Source organism: Halichoerus grypus, chromosome 4 (genome assembly GCF_964656455.1).
Source record: "Halichoerus grypus chromosome 4, mHalGry1.hap1.1, whole genome shotgun sequence".
Classification (NCBI taxonomy): domain Eukaryota; kingdom Metazoa; phylum Chordata; class Mammalia; order Carnivora; family Phocidae; genus Halichoerus; species Halichoerus grypus.
In genome coordinates, this window is record NC_135715.1 from 29623704 (window position 1) to 29639377 (window position 15674).

At 38.4% G+C, this 15674-nt stretch overlaps 1 protein-coding gene across 3 annotated transcripts in view; it reads right to left on the reverse strand.

Annotated features, from left to right (window-relative positions):
* Window positions 1-15674, reverse strand: part of SCEL (sciellin) — a 301422-nt gene that overhangs the window by 36032 nt on the left and 249716 nt on the right. For all 3 annotated transcript variants that reach the window (XM_078070236.1, XM_078070235.1, XM_036066939.2), the window contains 8 exons: window positions 14060-14119; window positions 10060-10104; window positions 9021-9080; window positions 8661-8720; window positions 4542-4601; window positions 3953-4012; window positions 3512-3571; window positions 2355-2414 (listed from right to left, as the gene is read on the reverse strand). In XM_078070236.1, coding sequence (XP_077926362.1) covers window positions 2355-2414; window positions 3512-3571; window positions 3953-4012; window positions 4542-4601; window positions 8661-8720; window positions 9021-9080; window positions 10060-10104; window positions 14060-14119 — 465 coding nt within the window. The remainder of the gene's footprint in view (window positions 1-2354; window positions 2415-3511; window positions 3572-3952; window positions 4013-4541; window positions 4602-8660; window positions 8721-9020; window positions 9081-10059; window positions 10105-14059; window positions 14120-15674) is intronic.

Genomic DNA, 15674 nt, shown 5'->3' on the forward strand with positions numbered 1-15674 from the left:
GAATGAGCCAGGAATAGAAAAAAAGATTAATTTGGCTGGACTGTATTGAACAAGTAAGAGACCATTGCTGAGGGTTAGAATTGTAATCTACCCGAAACGGAAAAACACTGTAATTTTTTAATAAGAGAGGGAAGATGATTTAGTTTTGCTTTTAAAAGATTGACAGAACTTAATTACGTGTAGTGAAAGAAAAAGACAACTACTGTCCCTAAAAGCTCTCATGAAGCGCGTGGGCACGCACGCACGCACACACACACACACACAGTGCATACTCCCAAATACATGGACACAGATGCACACACATAGACATCCATGTACACATGAACTCATATACACACATACAGATATACATATATTTATGCACATGTAAGCATGTGTGCACTTTTACACCATCACACACGGGACATTTGCAAAGACACGCACACCCATATGCATGTACACTGACATACACAGAAAGGCACACCCATACATATACACACACTCATGCAAACACAGGCACACACACATAAAACATTTATTTGCATGTATACACATGTGCACACATAGACATGCACACAGAAACACACCAACATATGAAAAATAATAGGTGATGATTTAAACTACTCTTTTAAATAAAAATTAGAAAGGAAAACATGGATTTTTCTTGGAGAATTAAATATTTGAACAGTATGTAAATCATTAACAGAATATAATTCACCTAAATCTTTATTATTGTTAACAATTACTTATACCTACTCTGTGCCAGGCATGAGTGTTATGATCCCTATTTTGTGGATGAGTAAGTTGAAGCATGAGGACACAGCTAGCAAGTGACCAAGCCAAAATTTGAACCCAGAATTTGAACTTCCTGCTCTGGTTACCTTCCAGGACCACCCAAGTAGCCAAGGAAATCGATGCTTTCTTCTCAGTCTATTGGAGTCTCTAACTCAACTCCCTGGGTCGCTGGGCCTCTGAGCATGTCCTGCTGCTGAGAACAGGACATCCTGACTGTGTACACACCAGCTTTTCAGCTAGCTGAGCCCTTGCTCTGCTGACTGGGCCTGCAGGCATCAGTGACACATTTTAGAATCAACTAATAATATCATGTACTGAGTTAACTGAATGGAAAGAAATTCAAAGGAAACCACATGGAATTATTTGGTGCGCTGTTTGCGGCAACATACCAACAAGCTCAGTTTCAAATATATTCCGTCTGCTCTTTAAAAAATAAAAAGCAGGAGGACATAAGCTTTCCAGATTTACTTGACAGTTCATGGGTAGTGGAACTCTTTTAATGAAGTACACTTTGTTAAGCTCTTCATCTTTAAACATACACTACACTGTGTAGACATACATGTTACACACAAATACTCTAGACATGCACACATCATTCACACGTGAACACATCCACATATATACATACACACTACTTATACATCCACATACATACACTTATATATATTTATATTGTGTATACGCACACATACACTATATATATACACACATTTTGATGGCTAATTTCATATGTTAACTTGACTGGGCCACAGGGTGCCTAGATTTGGTCAAACTTTGTTCTGGGTTTGTCTGGGAGGGTGTTTTGGGGTGAGATTAACATTTAAATCTATAGACTGAGTAAAGTAGATGGTCCTCCCGAACATAGTGGGCCACAACCAATCAGTTGAGGATTGGAATAGAGCAAAAAGGCTAAGTTTGAAGGGAGTTTGCCTGCCTGACTGCTTGACCTAAGACATCTTCTTCTGGTGTTGGAAGTTAAACCATCGGCTCTCCTGATCCTTAGGCATTTGGATTTAGACAGGAACTGCATCACTGGCTGTCCTAGGTGTCCAGCTCGCAAACTACAAATCTTGGGACTTCTCAGCTTCTGTAAGAGCATGAGCCAATTCCTTATAATAAATTTCTCTCTCTCCCTCTCTCTATTTATACATATCCTATTGTTTCAGTTTCTCTGGAAAACCCTGATCAGTACACGTACATACTCTTATACCCAAACCCTTATACATACACACTATTTATATATACACAAATACAATAATGAAAACACACACTGCTTACACATACACACTTATACACACACACACACACACACACACACACACAAAGAAATCATTTAACTCAGCAGAGAAACTCAAATTCCCGTTTAATTTCTCAAAATCTACCTGATAGTAAGCTTCACCCAAAAATAAAATGTAAAAGATCACTTCTGGGTATCACTTGTATAAAACTGCTTAATATGATATGTTTGGGGAAAAGACAACTGGGTTTGAATTTCAATTTACTCTCCTGAATACAAACACTCAGGATTCCAATGTGCTTATGAATGCCAAAGGGAAGGGGGGAAGCTTTAAATGTCTTACCTCTTGATATTTTTATTTGTTTCAGGATTCACTTTAATAAATCCATTGAGATCTTGTTTGCTTTGAATAAAAAAGTGAGTTTTAAAGAATGTTATTAAGTAAAACACTAATCAAGTGAACAATGATTGGACAAGTAATGTGAGTCAGATAAAGTTCTGTACTGGATCCAGACAGAATATAAATTTCTACTCAACAAATCAGATATAATTGCCTATTCTGTTTTTAAATAATAAGAACAGTGTCAATAATAATAATAATCATATTTTTAAAATAAGAATATATGTCTTCATATAAAGTCAACCATTTCCCTAACCCAAGCTTTTTAAAAATGTAATTAGATTATGATAAATTACAAAGAGCAAGAAAAAAATACCTTACATGGTAAGAAAATTGACTCATTTCTTGGGGGGGGACAAGTCACCCTCATTAAAATGCATTAAGTAGTATTAAAGGGGATAACCTGAACCCAAAAAAGAGAATACTGTGAGGTTGGCAGAAGTATCATGACTTCACGCCCCTGCCACGTTGACAGAGCCGTGAAGAGGAGAAAAAGTGGCAGAATTTCCTTACTCCCAGTGGATACACCTGCCCAGCCCTCCTTCCTTGGGCTGTCTTCTGAGACCAACATCCTTAGGGAAGCTGATTCACAAGAGTTTTAGTCAAGCCTCACTTTTGGCTATCTTTGTTATTTTATTTTTTTTAAAACATTTTGTATTTATTTGACAGAGAGAGATAGCGAGAGCAGGAACACAAGCAGGGGGAATGGGAGAGGGAGAAGCAGGCCTCCCACAGGGCAGGGAGCCCGATGTGGGGCTTGATCCCAGGACCCTGGGATCATTAAGGCAGACACTTAACCATTGAGCCACCCAGGCACCCCAGTAACTTTGTTATTTTAGAGATCCACCTTGAAAATGTTGTCAAGATCATGCATTCTTTAGATACAAAGAAACTCATCTGGGATAAAAGGCCAAATGCTAGGACAGTTCTTCAAAAAATAAGTGATTTTATTAGGAATAAGAAGGGAAGGTCATGTGGCCCACTGTTATTGTCTATCTCCATGCTAATAAAATATGGTTATGAAGTTAAAATGCCAAATCATTTTATCTTATTGATTGTTACTTACAGAAATCAGACTTAAAGACACTAATAATTCTTACCCAGTGGCGTTTTCACTTCCTTTGGGCTTTGCTTTGATAAGATTATCAAGGTCTTCACCTCTTTAAAAAAAAGTTTAGATCTGTTTCAAAGTATTATATATAAATAGTATTATATATTATATATAAATAGACATTCCATATTATTGATGATTAATTAAAAGCTTTTGGAGAAAATTATTGTACAGGAATTATATTAATTGTATTATAAAAATTGTCTATCAATAACATAGTTAAATTAATCTCTGGGATTTTATATTAGCCAAATGTAAATTTATAGAACTGTTGTAGAGCCTCCGAAGTGAAAATCAGGGTGGTAGGGATCAGACACAGAAGACAGAAGGCAAACTCAGAGATGTGACCCCCTCAATGTCACTGAGAATATCACACAGTGAAATTTGGGAGAAATCAACCAAGATTCAGAAACATCAAAACAGTTCTCACCCTCTCCTAGTTTTATCTGTCCTGGCATTCACTTTGATAATCGTTTCGAGATCTTGGCTTCTTTGGAAAAAAAACCAAACAAACATGAAAACCTTGTGTTACTTAGGTTACATTCAGTTTTCTCTGCAATTTGTATAAACAAGAATGTCCCTGAAAGGATATCAGATGTTTCCAGGCCAAATGGCCAGAAAAACTTGGATGTAATTATCCTCAACTGAGCTCTGTTAATTTCCCCAGCAGTACTTGGTTTAAATCCGTTTAGAAGAACTTCCCAACATACCTCTCACTTTGCAATTTTGTCCTTTATATTTCTTAGTTTAAATATAAGACTTGGCTCATGTTTTAATTGTTTAAGAAAATACAGAATAAGAAATTATGTAGCAGATTTCCTGCACTTACTTCAATGTAACTCAAACATGTGGTCCTATGGAAACAGCATTCATCATATTCCTTTGCTTACTCTCTGACAGGCCTATAAAGTGCAACAGTTCATCTGCGACCAAGGAAAGCATAACACTCCCATTTCTAACGAGGTGTGAAAAACTAACTTGAAAAAAGAGAGCCTCAGCAAGGTAGGACTTTTACTTACCCTTTCTCATTTTTGTCAGTCCTTTGATTAACTTTGATAAGACTTCCAAGGCCTTGGTTTCTTCATAACATTGGAGCAGGGAGGACAGCAGAGCAACAGAAAGAGAGGAGAGAGAGTAATTCAATCTCTTATGGCAACAGCAGATTTCTCAGCACAAGAGAAAGATGTTACCAGTACCTAAAGCCTCAGAAGTCTTTAAAAATGTTTAATACAAGTGACTCTTCTTATGCAAAATGCTGAAGAGATATGCCAACTATTCTTATATTAAGGTCCCAGTCATTACTCCATTGTGATTAAATCACTTTAATGGAATAATTTTTAATAAAATAATAAACATTCCTGCTATTTAGAACTGAGTTGCTGTGTTGACAGTTTATACAATGTTATAACCTTCAGGTTACTTTTATTACTATGCATCATAGCACCAGAGCCCAGTATCAGTATGAGGAGATCTGGATTCAAATCTTAGTTCTGATTTTAATGGGGTTTGTGACCATGTTCTTTCACTTCTCTGCACCAAGTTTCCTCACTATAAGGGAATTAGACTATGCTATCTTAACGTCCTTTTTTATTTTAATATTTTATCCTTCATATTCTCAAAAGACCTAATGGTTAAAGAGCCTGACCTGTGGATTGAGGCCAAGTTAGTGCAAACCCTTTATTTTTTTACTTTTTATTTTTTTTTGGTAAAGATTTTATTTATTTATTTGACAGAGAGAGAGAGAGAGAGCGGCAGGCAGAGGGAGAGTGAGAAGCAGGCTCCCCACTGAGCAGGGAGCGCGATGTGGGGCTTGATCCCAGGACTCTGGGATCATGACCTGAGCTGACGGCAGATGCTTAACCGACTGAGCCACTCAGGTGTCCCTTATTTTTTTATTTTTAAAGTAAATATAACGGTTTTATTTTAAGATTTATTTATTTATTTTAGAGAGAGAGCACGCAAGTGAGAGCGTGTGCAAGTGGGGAGGAGGGGCAGAGGGAAAGGGAGAGAATCTCAAGCAGACTCCTTGCTGAGCGTAGAGCCCAATGTGGGGCTCCATCTCACGACCCTGAGATCATGACATGAGCTGAAATCAAGAGTCCCACACTCAACCAACTGAGCCACCCAGGTGCCCCAGTAAATTTAATGTTTTTAACTGAAATAGAGTTGAGGGGCGCCAGGGTGGCTATCGGTTAAGCGTCTGCTTTTGGCTCAGGTCATGATCCCAGGGTTCTGGGATCGAGCCCCGCATCAGGCTACCCGCTGAACGGGGAGCCTGTTTCTCCCTCTCCCTCTGCCTGCCGCTCCCCTTGCTTGTGCTCTCTGTCTCTCTGTCAAGTAGATAAACAAAATCTTTGAAATAGAGTCGACACACAATGTTCACATTAGTTGCAGGTGTACAACATAGTGATTCAACAACTCTATACATGATACGATGCTCACTATGAGTGTAGCTACCATCTGTCACCATATAATGCTATTTTAATTTTAATACCATTGACTATATTCCCTACACTGTACCTTTTATCCCCGTGACTTACTCATTCCATAACTAGAAGCCTGTATCTCCACTTTCCTTCACCCATTTTGTCCATCCCTACACCACACTCCCCTCCGGCAACCATCAGTTGGTTCTCTGTATTTATGTGCCTATTTCTGCTTTTTCTTTGTTTTTTTAGGTCTCATATATAAGTGAAATCATATGGTATTTGTCCTTCTCTGTCCAACTTATTTCACTTAGCATAACTCCCTCTAGGTCCATCTATGTTTTCACAAATGGCAAGATCTCATTTTTTATGGCTAAGTAATATTCCTGTGTGTGTGTGTGTGTGTGTGTGTGTGTGTGTAAATACACACCACATTTCCTTTATCATTAAACCATTTTAAAAATAAAAGTTCCCTTCAGGTCTCAGTCTGTGCTTTCTCTGTCCTTCCAGGGACGGCTGGTGGGAAGCTAACTTCAATACATTTGTTGATATACTGCCCTCTTTAAACATGAAAATCATTCATACAAGGGGTAGAAATCAGATGGTCAACATTTTAAATCTAAACCCTTTGGAAATTTTTTTTTAAAAGATTTTATTTATTTCCTTGAGAGAGAGTGAGGGAGAGAGTGAGAGAGAGAGAGAGCACAGAGGGAGAGGGAGAAGCAGACTCCCCCTTGAGCAGGGAGCCCAATGCGGGGCTCAATCCCAGGACCCTGAGGTCATGACCCGGCCGAAGGCAGATGCTCAACCAACTGAGCCACCCAGGTGCCTCAACCCTTCGGAGATTTAGACATGTCATTTTTAGCAAAAAGTTCAAGGTTCTGAAGTACCCTTGGAAAAGTAGAAATAAGTCTATGATGGCTCCAGTTCCTTATATAAATTGACTGCAAACAATAAACGTTTTCCATGCAGATAGTTTAAAGCTATTAGGGAACATCACAGTTAATCCCTCTAAATCCCCCAATTGTCCAGGGGTTGCCCTTTGTCATTTTCATCTGTCTCTGATTTTACTGTGATAAGACTACTAACATTTTAGTTTCTTTCAATATAAGAAAGAAGGCAGAGAGGGAGGGCTGGAAGAAGGACAAAGCACTATGGACTGACTCAACCACATCAGTGAGTTCGGTCATTCCTGCAGCAGAAAGCTAGTTGCTATCAAATTATCCCACATTACAAATCACATCTCTTTTCTCCTCCTTACCAGCCCAGAAATGATTTACTTGAGAATTTCATCCTAATTTTTCTATTTTCTACCACTTTGGTGGACCCTTCCCAATTTCATTTTTTAAATATCTGAAATCTCATCTTTTCCTATAAAGCTCATATAATCACTCACAGAGAACTGACAGTTTTCTCACTTCATCTGTTCTCCATGAGAAGAAAACTTTTTACCTGTAATAATACTTGCACATGGACATTATAATAATATATTGTTAATAAGGATTCAGTATCTGTGAAACTATTATTGCCAATTATTTTCACATTATTATCACATAGACTTTAAGTGTTCTACATCAGAGACAGTTGAGAATGCATCTGCCAAGATTGACTTGGAAAGCTAGAATATCATTCTGGGCACAGACTGGCACAGATGAATGGCTTTAAAAGATAAGACAATAGAAATAATTATCACGTTAGGAAGGCAAATCTGATGACTAACCAAGTACAAGGTAAACAGCCAATCTGGGGGAAAAAGAGTAGTGACCTCCGAAATCCTTACCCTTTGTCATTCTTGACCATTCTGGGATTTTCTTTCTTTCTTTTTTTTAAGATTTTATTTATTTATTTGTTTGTGAGAGAGAGAGAGCACAAGCAGGGGGAGTGGCAGGCAGAGGGAGAAGCAGGCTCCCCATTGCACAAGGAGTCTGCCTCGGGGCTTGATCCCAGGATCCTGAGATCATGACCTGAGCCGAAGGCAGACGCTTAACCAACTGAGCTACCCAGGCATCCCTTTTCTGGGATTTTCTTTAATAAAACTGTCAAGAATTTGATTTCTTTCCATATAAAAAATAGTATCAGTCATGTAAGTCAATTTTCTAGGATTTCAGTATCAGTCTAGAACTATAAATCAACATCTTTAATGTTATCAGTTCAGTTACTAATCATTCACTAACTCTTTTTATGATATAAAATAAGTAAAGGCATTACTCTTGACCCTGAGATATTTACAAATATATGTGAGATATACATATGAAGTGACTCAACCAAGATTCTAACTGAAAAGTGTCTTAGAGCATTATAAAGACTTCAGTGGGGGAGAAACTATGCTCCCAGGATCAAAATGTCTTAGAGTAAATATATTTAGTTCATAAACCAGGCTATTGTCCACTACTTGCAACAGCCAGCTAGAGTTCCTTCATATTTAAATACAAAAGGGAACCTGGAGATCATCTAGGTCATGCTCTTCATTTTATGGGATGAGGAAACAGCAGTCTGCAGAGGTTAAGTGACCTGCCCAGGGTCATCCAGATTGATGTGGGTGGCAGAGCCAGCACTAAGATATCCACTTATTTCCTGACCTCCACCCCAACCCCCCATCCAAGTCCTGTTCCACCAGCCTCCCTGCCCCTTGTCCTGAGCAAGAGGTCACATGCTAGAAATGGCATATAGTCTAGGACTCAATCAAAGAGGCCTGTAAGAGTCAAATCTTACCCTTTTCCGTCTTTGTCTGTTCGAGTATTCATAAAAATGAGATTTTCAAGGCTTTTGGCTCTGTAAACACAAAGAAATTCAAATAAAAGGCTACATATTGAAATAAAATTGTGTGGTATCTTGAGAGGTCAGATACAATAAACATTCTTCATGAATTGCTCATTTACTCTTATTGAATGGAAGAGCAGAAATCCTTCCGGGCAATTATATCTGAGCTAAATGTACAATTCTGAGAGTACTTCTCCATCTGCTAGTACATTTCCATGCCAGAGGATACAACCCCCTTCCGGCGAACGTCTGAAAGAATAAAGCAAGCAATCTGGGAGATCAGATTTTCAGGTTAGGGACAGATGCACTTACCTTTTCTCTGTTTGCTCTGCCTTAGGATTTGCTCTGAAGAGACCATCAAGACCTTGATTTCTTTAAATGCATTGAACAAAAAAACCTCATCAGTGGTAATAATATATACTTAACTCTATAGAAATATAGACCAGTTTATATTTCTATAGATAGACAGGAAATAGAAGCTGGGTGGAAAAGATGAGCGACAATTCTTGAAATTGCTTTATTCCAAATAAGTATTTTCATAAACTCAAAATTTAAATTGCAGTGGACCTCAGAGAAAATAAGATAGAAAATACAAACTGGGGATCCACACACAACCAATAGGTCCACGATGCACTGTATGGATTTCACAGAGTGTTTTGTTTTAATGTGAGCCAATGTTGACCCTCTGTCTTTATAGATGAAGAAACTGAAAGGCAGCACATTTAAATGAGTTGTTGATAGTCAATCATATGATCACTGTTGTCAGAACAGGGTATGAACACCACACTTCTGGATGCTCGGAGCAATGAGGTCATTTGACATTTGCCTTGTTTCTCTGTCTCTCTGGTCCCTACCCATTTAGTATATTAGTAGGCAAAGTAACAGAGAGATAGCAAAAACTGCACACACTTCCAACACAGACCTCAATTACTATAATCTTTAAATTGTGCAATTATAAATGATTCAAAATTAAGGAGGTAAGGTTAACTAAGATAGTAAGTGGCTTTTGTAAAGTGTAAAACTGAAAGCATTCAGTGACCAAACTAAACTCTGTCCACATACTAACATGTTAATATTTCAGGAAGAGAACTGTAGTTATTTATATAACTGCCTTACTAAATAGAGTGTGAAAATCAAAGATACTTTAATATTAGTATCTTTAGGTTGTAATAACCATTTATAGCAGTGATGAAATGATGATGATTCCTACAAGCTTTTTATTCAAGACTTGTAGGCTATTTTTAACTCACCCAGTATGTGGGTCCTCATGCTCAAATACTAAAAAGACAATAAGAAGTCACAATGTGCAACTCAATAATAAAGCAAAAAAATGGATGTTTTCAAATCTTACCTATTCAAGCTTTTGTTCATTTTGATGAGATTATCCAATTCTTCACTTTTGGAAGAAAAAAACAAAAAACAAAAATCTCACATCATTAAAAGCCTGCCCCGAGTCAAAGGGCAGGCCCACCTTAAACCACTGTTTCTGAGTTCCCTGGAATACAACACATGCCACCAAAATCTTGCTTATCCTTCAAGGCTCTCTTCAAAAGCCTCTTTCTCCAACACATAGTTCCCAGTCCTTCAATGGCATAGAGTCCTCTACATTCTTGGAAACCTTGCTGCATTTTGTTTTTTTCCATCTCCTTTATGGCACTAACACTACCATATTCTGTAATATAGCAACTACATACTTGTCTCGTGTTCATGTCCCTGCTCCTACATCTCTCTTTCACACAGACACAGACACACACACACACACACACACACACACACACACACCACTTAAAATTTAGAACTGTGTTTTACATTGGGTCCTCTTCAGTCTTTAATACCGTATTCTTTAAACAGTAAATATTTAATATAGGTTTTTATTTGAATCAACAAATATGGGTACTTTGACTAATTGTAGATTCTATCTTTATGCAATGTACCTGCACAAAGTAGCTATAGGAAAACACCTGTTCATCAGTAAGTCTGGCTGCTTTCTTAAATTGTGATCCTACTTCCTTCTAACTACCTAAATTTGCGATCTTGTGTCTGTATTTGAGAACTGCAACTTTCTGGCTGCTTCCCATGGAGCAACCTGTTTAGGCTAAACCCCTGGGTTCCAGAATATCCCTTAGTGTCACCTGAGTGCAGGTCTCTTCCCCAAGAAGGCAGCCTCAGTGGGTTTGTGGTTCCTGTTTGCTCCTCACAGCATTGTCTCTCTTCAACATTTCTGCCATCCCTTTGCCCCCATTTCTCTTGCCTTCCTAGTTCAGTTTTTAGATCACCAATCATGGTTTTCCCTTCTTCCTGCTCTAGAATCGCACGTTTTCCACACCGTCTCAATGTTCCTCTTTCTTCTGCGTCATCACTGGAACTGACCAGGAGGCCATGAGGCCACGTCACTCAGTAGTTACATATTCAGTGTCTCAGGTCAGGGATACATGGATCTCAACCCAGGATTCACCACTTATTATCTGGTGACTCTGGGTGAGTTACCGAACCTTTTGCCGCCTCAACTTTTCCATCTGTCTGACAAGAATACCAATTGTACCCACCTGAGAAAATAATCAATAAGCTAGTGAGTATAAAGTGTGTAGCATTATGTCTGGCAAGTCATAAACTCTCAATTAATTTTGGCCATTACAGGAAACAGTTCCAAGTCTACTAAAATTTTCATTTAATAAATGCTTGCTACGCTTATTTTTTAAATGCTTTTAGAGACATCAAGACTTTGGCTCCAGCTAGACAGGTATAGTTGCTGAGTCACTTATGTGCTTTGAAGATGCCTGGCACAATGCACTGCCATAATAGCTTAGAGACCCTAAAAACATTTAAATTAACATCCATCACATAGATGAATCCTTTCAAGTAATGTTACATATTCAGTGGTAGGATAAATACTGAAATATAAATGTTGCTGACCCTGACAAAAAATTGATTAACATACTATCTAGTCCCTTGACACAATGCCCCATTGTTGTTTCTTGCTTGAAATTCCACTGTCCAGCTCTGAGAGTATGAATCTGTCTGTGTCTCCAAGGAAAAGAGCAAACCTAAGAATCCTGTAAAATTGTAGTCCCAGGCCTTTCTGACTAGTGTGAGTCACAGTGATGTGATGATCAGGATTTGGGGTTGCTCATGTTTATCACAAACAAATGGGCATAACTCATGAGATGATACTCTGTGGTAAATTAAATAAAATGGAGACAATATTCTGACTAAAGAAGTTGGACTTTTAAAATGACCTTACATTGAGGAAAGCTTTGGATATTAAATTTCACCACTGCATGCGCAGTAAATTAAATGTTCTTAATCAGGCAGGAGTCCACTTCACACTGGAATATCAGCAAGAGCAGCTCAGGTGAATAAAACTATTTCTAGTCCCCACACAAGGCCCACAGTAATGGTAGTTGGGTATGTTGATCTGACAGACATTTCCCCCGGCCACAGCCAGAGCAGTAACTTTTCCCTGTGAAGAACACATCTCGTTGTGGAATTTGTGCATCATGCCTACAGAGAGGGGACAGGACTAATTGTAGTTCTCATTGTTTTTGTTGGATTTGTGCCAAACCATAATTTCCCATCAGCATCACTCACCCGTCTCTCCTTCAAACACCCCCATCACTCACCAAAAAACTGTTCAATCCCTCTTAAAAACAAAATATTAGGGGTGCCTGGGTGGCTCAGTCGTTAAACGTCTGCCTTAGGCTCAGGTCATGACCCCAGGGTCCTGGGATCGAGCCCCGCATCGGGCTCCCTGCTCTGCGGGAAGCCTGCTTCTCCTTCTCCCACTCCCCCTGCTTGTGTTCCCTCTCTTGCTATGTCTCTCTCTGTCAAATAAATAAATAAAATCTTAAAAAAAAAATATGACCTCAAAAAAGTAAATAGATAAAATTAGAGATCCAGGCCTTAGACAAGAGAAATGGAAATGAAACATTCAGGCTACTTTCTGGAGTCCCCGTCTAGATTCAGAGCTCCAATCAGTTTCGTTTGTACAGAAGAGCTACCTGTTGCTTCTGTTTCTTCTCTTCAGTTCTTTTGATTGAGACTGTAATCCCTAATCACACTTAGCATTGCTGAATTCCACTGAGCAAGGAGTATTTTTGTAGGAACTGGATTTAAACTATGGAATGTTTATACTCCAGGTTTCCTGCTGTTCATCATTCTTTATCATAATCTATTATATAAGCACATACTTTGCACAAAGCAGCATGTCAGACTCTGCAAATGACTTATGGTCAATAGGTCAACAAAATATTTGCTCTAAGAGATTAAAGAGATGATAGAGAAGATGAGGTATTTACATAGATACCATGAAATAACAAATATGATTAGTTGTTATAACACATAAATAGTGGGGCTCTAATAGCTTAGAGAAAAGAAGTCACATCTCACTGAATCATTCTGGGAAGACTTCACAGAGGAGGTGATATCTGATCTAGATCTTGAAAAATTAGGTAGGACTTGAATGAATTGATACGGTGGCCTTGAGGCTAGGAAAGGCTGCCATATGGGTGGCATGCCATAAACAAAGGCAAAGTGTCTGGAAACTGTAGGAAGAAAGTGGTTTAATTTGGTATTGCATGTAGGGTAAATGTAAGGGTGAAGTCAGAAATAACTCTGGAATGTTAGGTTGGAGCCAAGTTAACAAAGGTTAAATGTAATTGAACGGGCAATGGGGAGCCAGTGAAGCAGTTGTTCAAGGAGAATTTTAGGAAGAAAGCTCTGGCAGTGATGGGTAGTAATGGTTTAGGGGAGGAGAGACTGAGAGAATGTAAGTAAATCTGGATAGCTACTCTAATAACCTACGATGGAGTCGATGAGAGTTTGAACTGGGGTGAGGCCATGTGGGCAAGAAGAGAATTTTAGACATTTTACGCATATATGCCCGATACTACATTGAGGGGAAAGACATGGAAGAATCAAGAATGATTCCAGAAAGGTGAGCTTGGCTGAAGGAAAGAACAGAAAGAAGTGAGGAAATAGAGCATTTGGGAAGGAAAGTAAATATGGCCGAGGACATTCTAAATGAGGGTTCTGGAAAGACAGATAAGTTGAGATCTGAGCCAGCAACATAAATACAGGACAAGGACTTGGAACAAAGTCAAAACCACAGAAAGCTGAGGTGACAAAGATGAGTACAATCACCAAAAGACAAAGCAGAGGAAGAAGAGTATGGGTAAATGTCAGTTGCACCCATTTTTCAGGGACACTTATCTAGAGAGATTGATTCTTTCTTCTTTTAAATTATATATAGTAAACAGCATTGGGATTTTGTTTATATCTGGAACTTTTAAAAGTACTGGTTAAGCTTTTTTGAAACATAAAGAAAGGAAAAACGCAAGCTCAAAAGCTCTTACCCCTTGTTAGTTTTCTGAAGTGAAGTGGCCACTTTGACAATGTTCTCGAGATCCTGACTGCTTCAAAGGATGAAAAAGAAACACAAGTCAATGACAGCAGAGCTATCTTTGAAGTAGCTAGAAATTCTTATGTTTTCAGTAAAGAAAACAATAGTCCATGTGTTCAGGAATTATTGAGTTTAACTGCATAATGAAATAGTTCTATCGTATCAGCTTATGGGGTGTGTAGGTGGGGGTGTGCGCACACACACACACACACACACACACACACACACACACACACCAGTCATTTCACTGGGCATTGGCTCTGCCATCTAGTGCTCACTGAAATAATACAGTTTCTCCTAAACACACTGGCTTCTCCCTAGTTCTATACTTAAAGGATATGGAAAAGAAAGCAGAGTTAACTACACAAGTAAACACAGACGTGTGTTCAGAGGTTTTTTGACCAGAGCCAAAGAGCATTAAGCAACATGTCCAGATGATTAATTCATCCCTCACATGTGGTAAAAGTTTCTGTCTTCTTAGGCTTCCAAAGGGAAAGAAAGTACATTTTAAACTACAGGGTAGGTGGAAGCACCTGACACAGAGGGCTTGAATCCACACTAATCCCCCTAGATCATGGAAAGGAATAATTGGGAAAATCCTTATTGGTGTCCCTGTAATTAAGACCTGTGTTTCACAAACAATGTCTCATAGAAGGTTAATAGGGTTCCATGAAGAAAGAATTTTGCAGTCAAGTAAATTTGGGAAATAAAACCAACTTTTGGAGATTCTGAATGTATATAAGCACATTGAAGGTTCTGAGAAGTCCTGTGGTAGAGAACTCTATTTTATTGTGTCTCCTAAATGGGCTGGCCATTAAACTCTTCTTTCACAGAACATGCATTGAAATCTGTGGCACATGGGACACAGCTTGGGAAATGCTGAGATACGGTGGCACTTGAAGTTACTAAGTACAAGGGAAAGATGATTCTCCCCAAAGTAAGGTATCCATGTGATGTATGTTTCAAAGTCAGACTTTTCTGAGAGTCAAGGGAAAACCCAAGAAGTATGTAAGTTTTGAACTTTCAAAAATCGGTTGGTCAAAATGGATAAGATGGTAAATTTAATGTTATGTTTTTACCATAATAATTAAAAACTGCTTTATCATATTGATAAACCTATAGAATATCATCATTTAAAACTAATTTCAAAGATAGGGGGTTTTTCTAAAAAAATAATAAAACCAAGATATAACCAAAATACATACTAAACCAGATGGGATGAGCAAGACAACAGGCATAAATCAGGACTGTTATGGGGAAACCTTACCCAAAGATCAATAGTATTTGTGAGCCTTTTTCTGATGATGTGGGTGGAGCTGGATATGGCCTTATTATACAGCCAATTCTAGCAAAGCTTTTGCAGAACAAGTTCAATAAAATGACTATATTTACGCCTATTCATTTAAACATCAACACAACTCTATCACAGACCTTGGAACAAGTGCTGGGAATAAAGAGGTATTTTCCTTTCTTAAGGGTTTCTTTTATTCTGTTATCATGTTCAGACAATTCTGGTTGTTTCTTAATGTAAAGCTAAGAATAGAAATAAAAGGAATAAAATTCTGTAG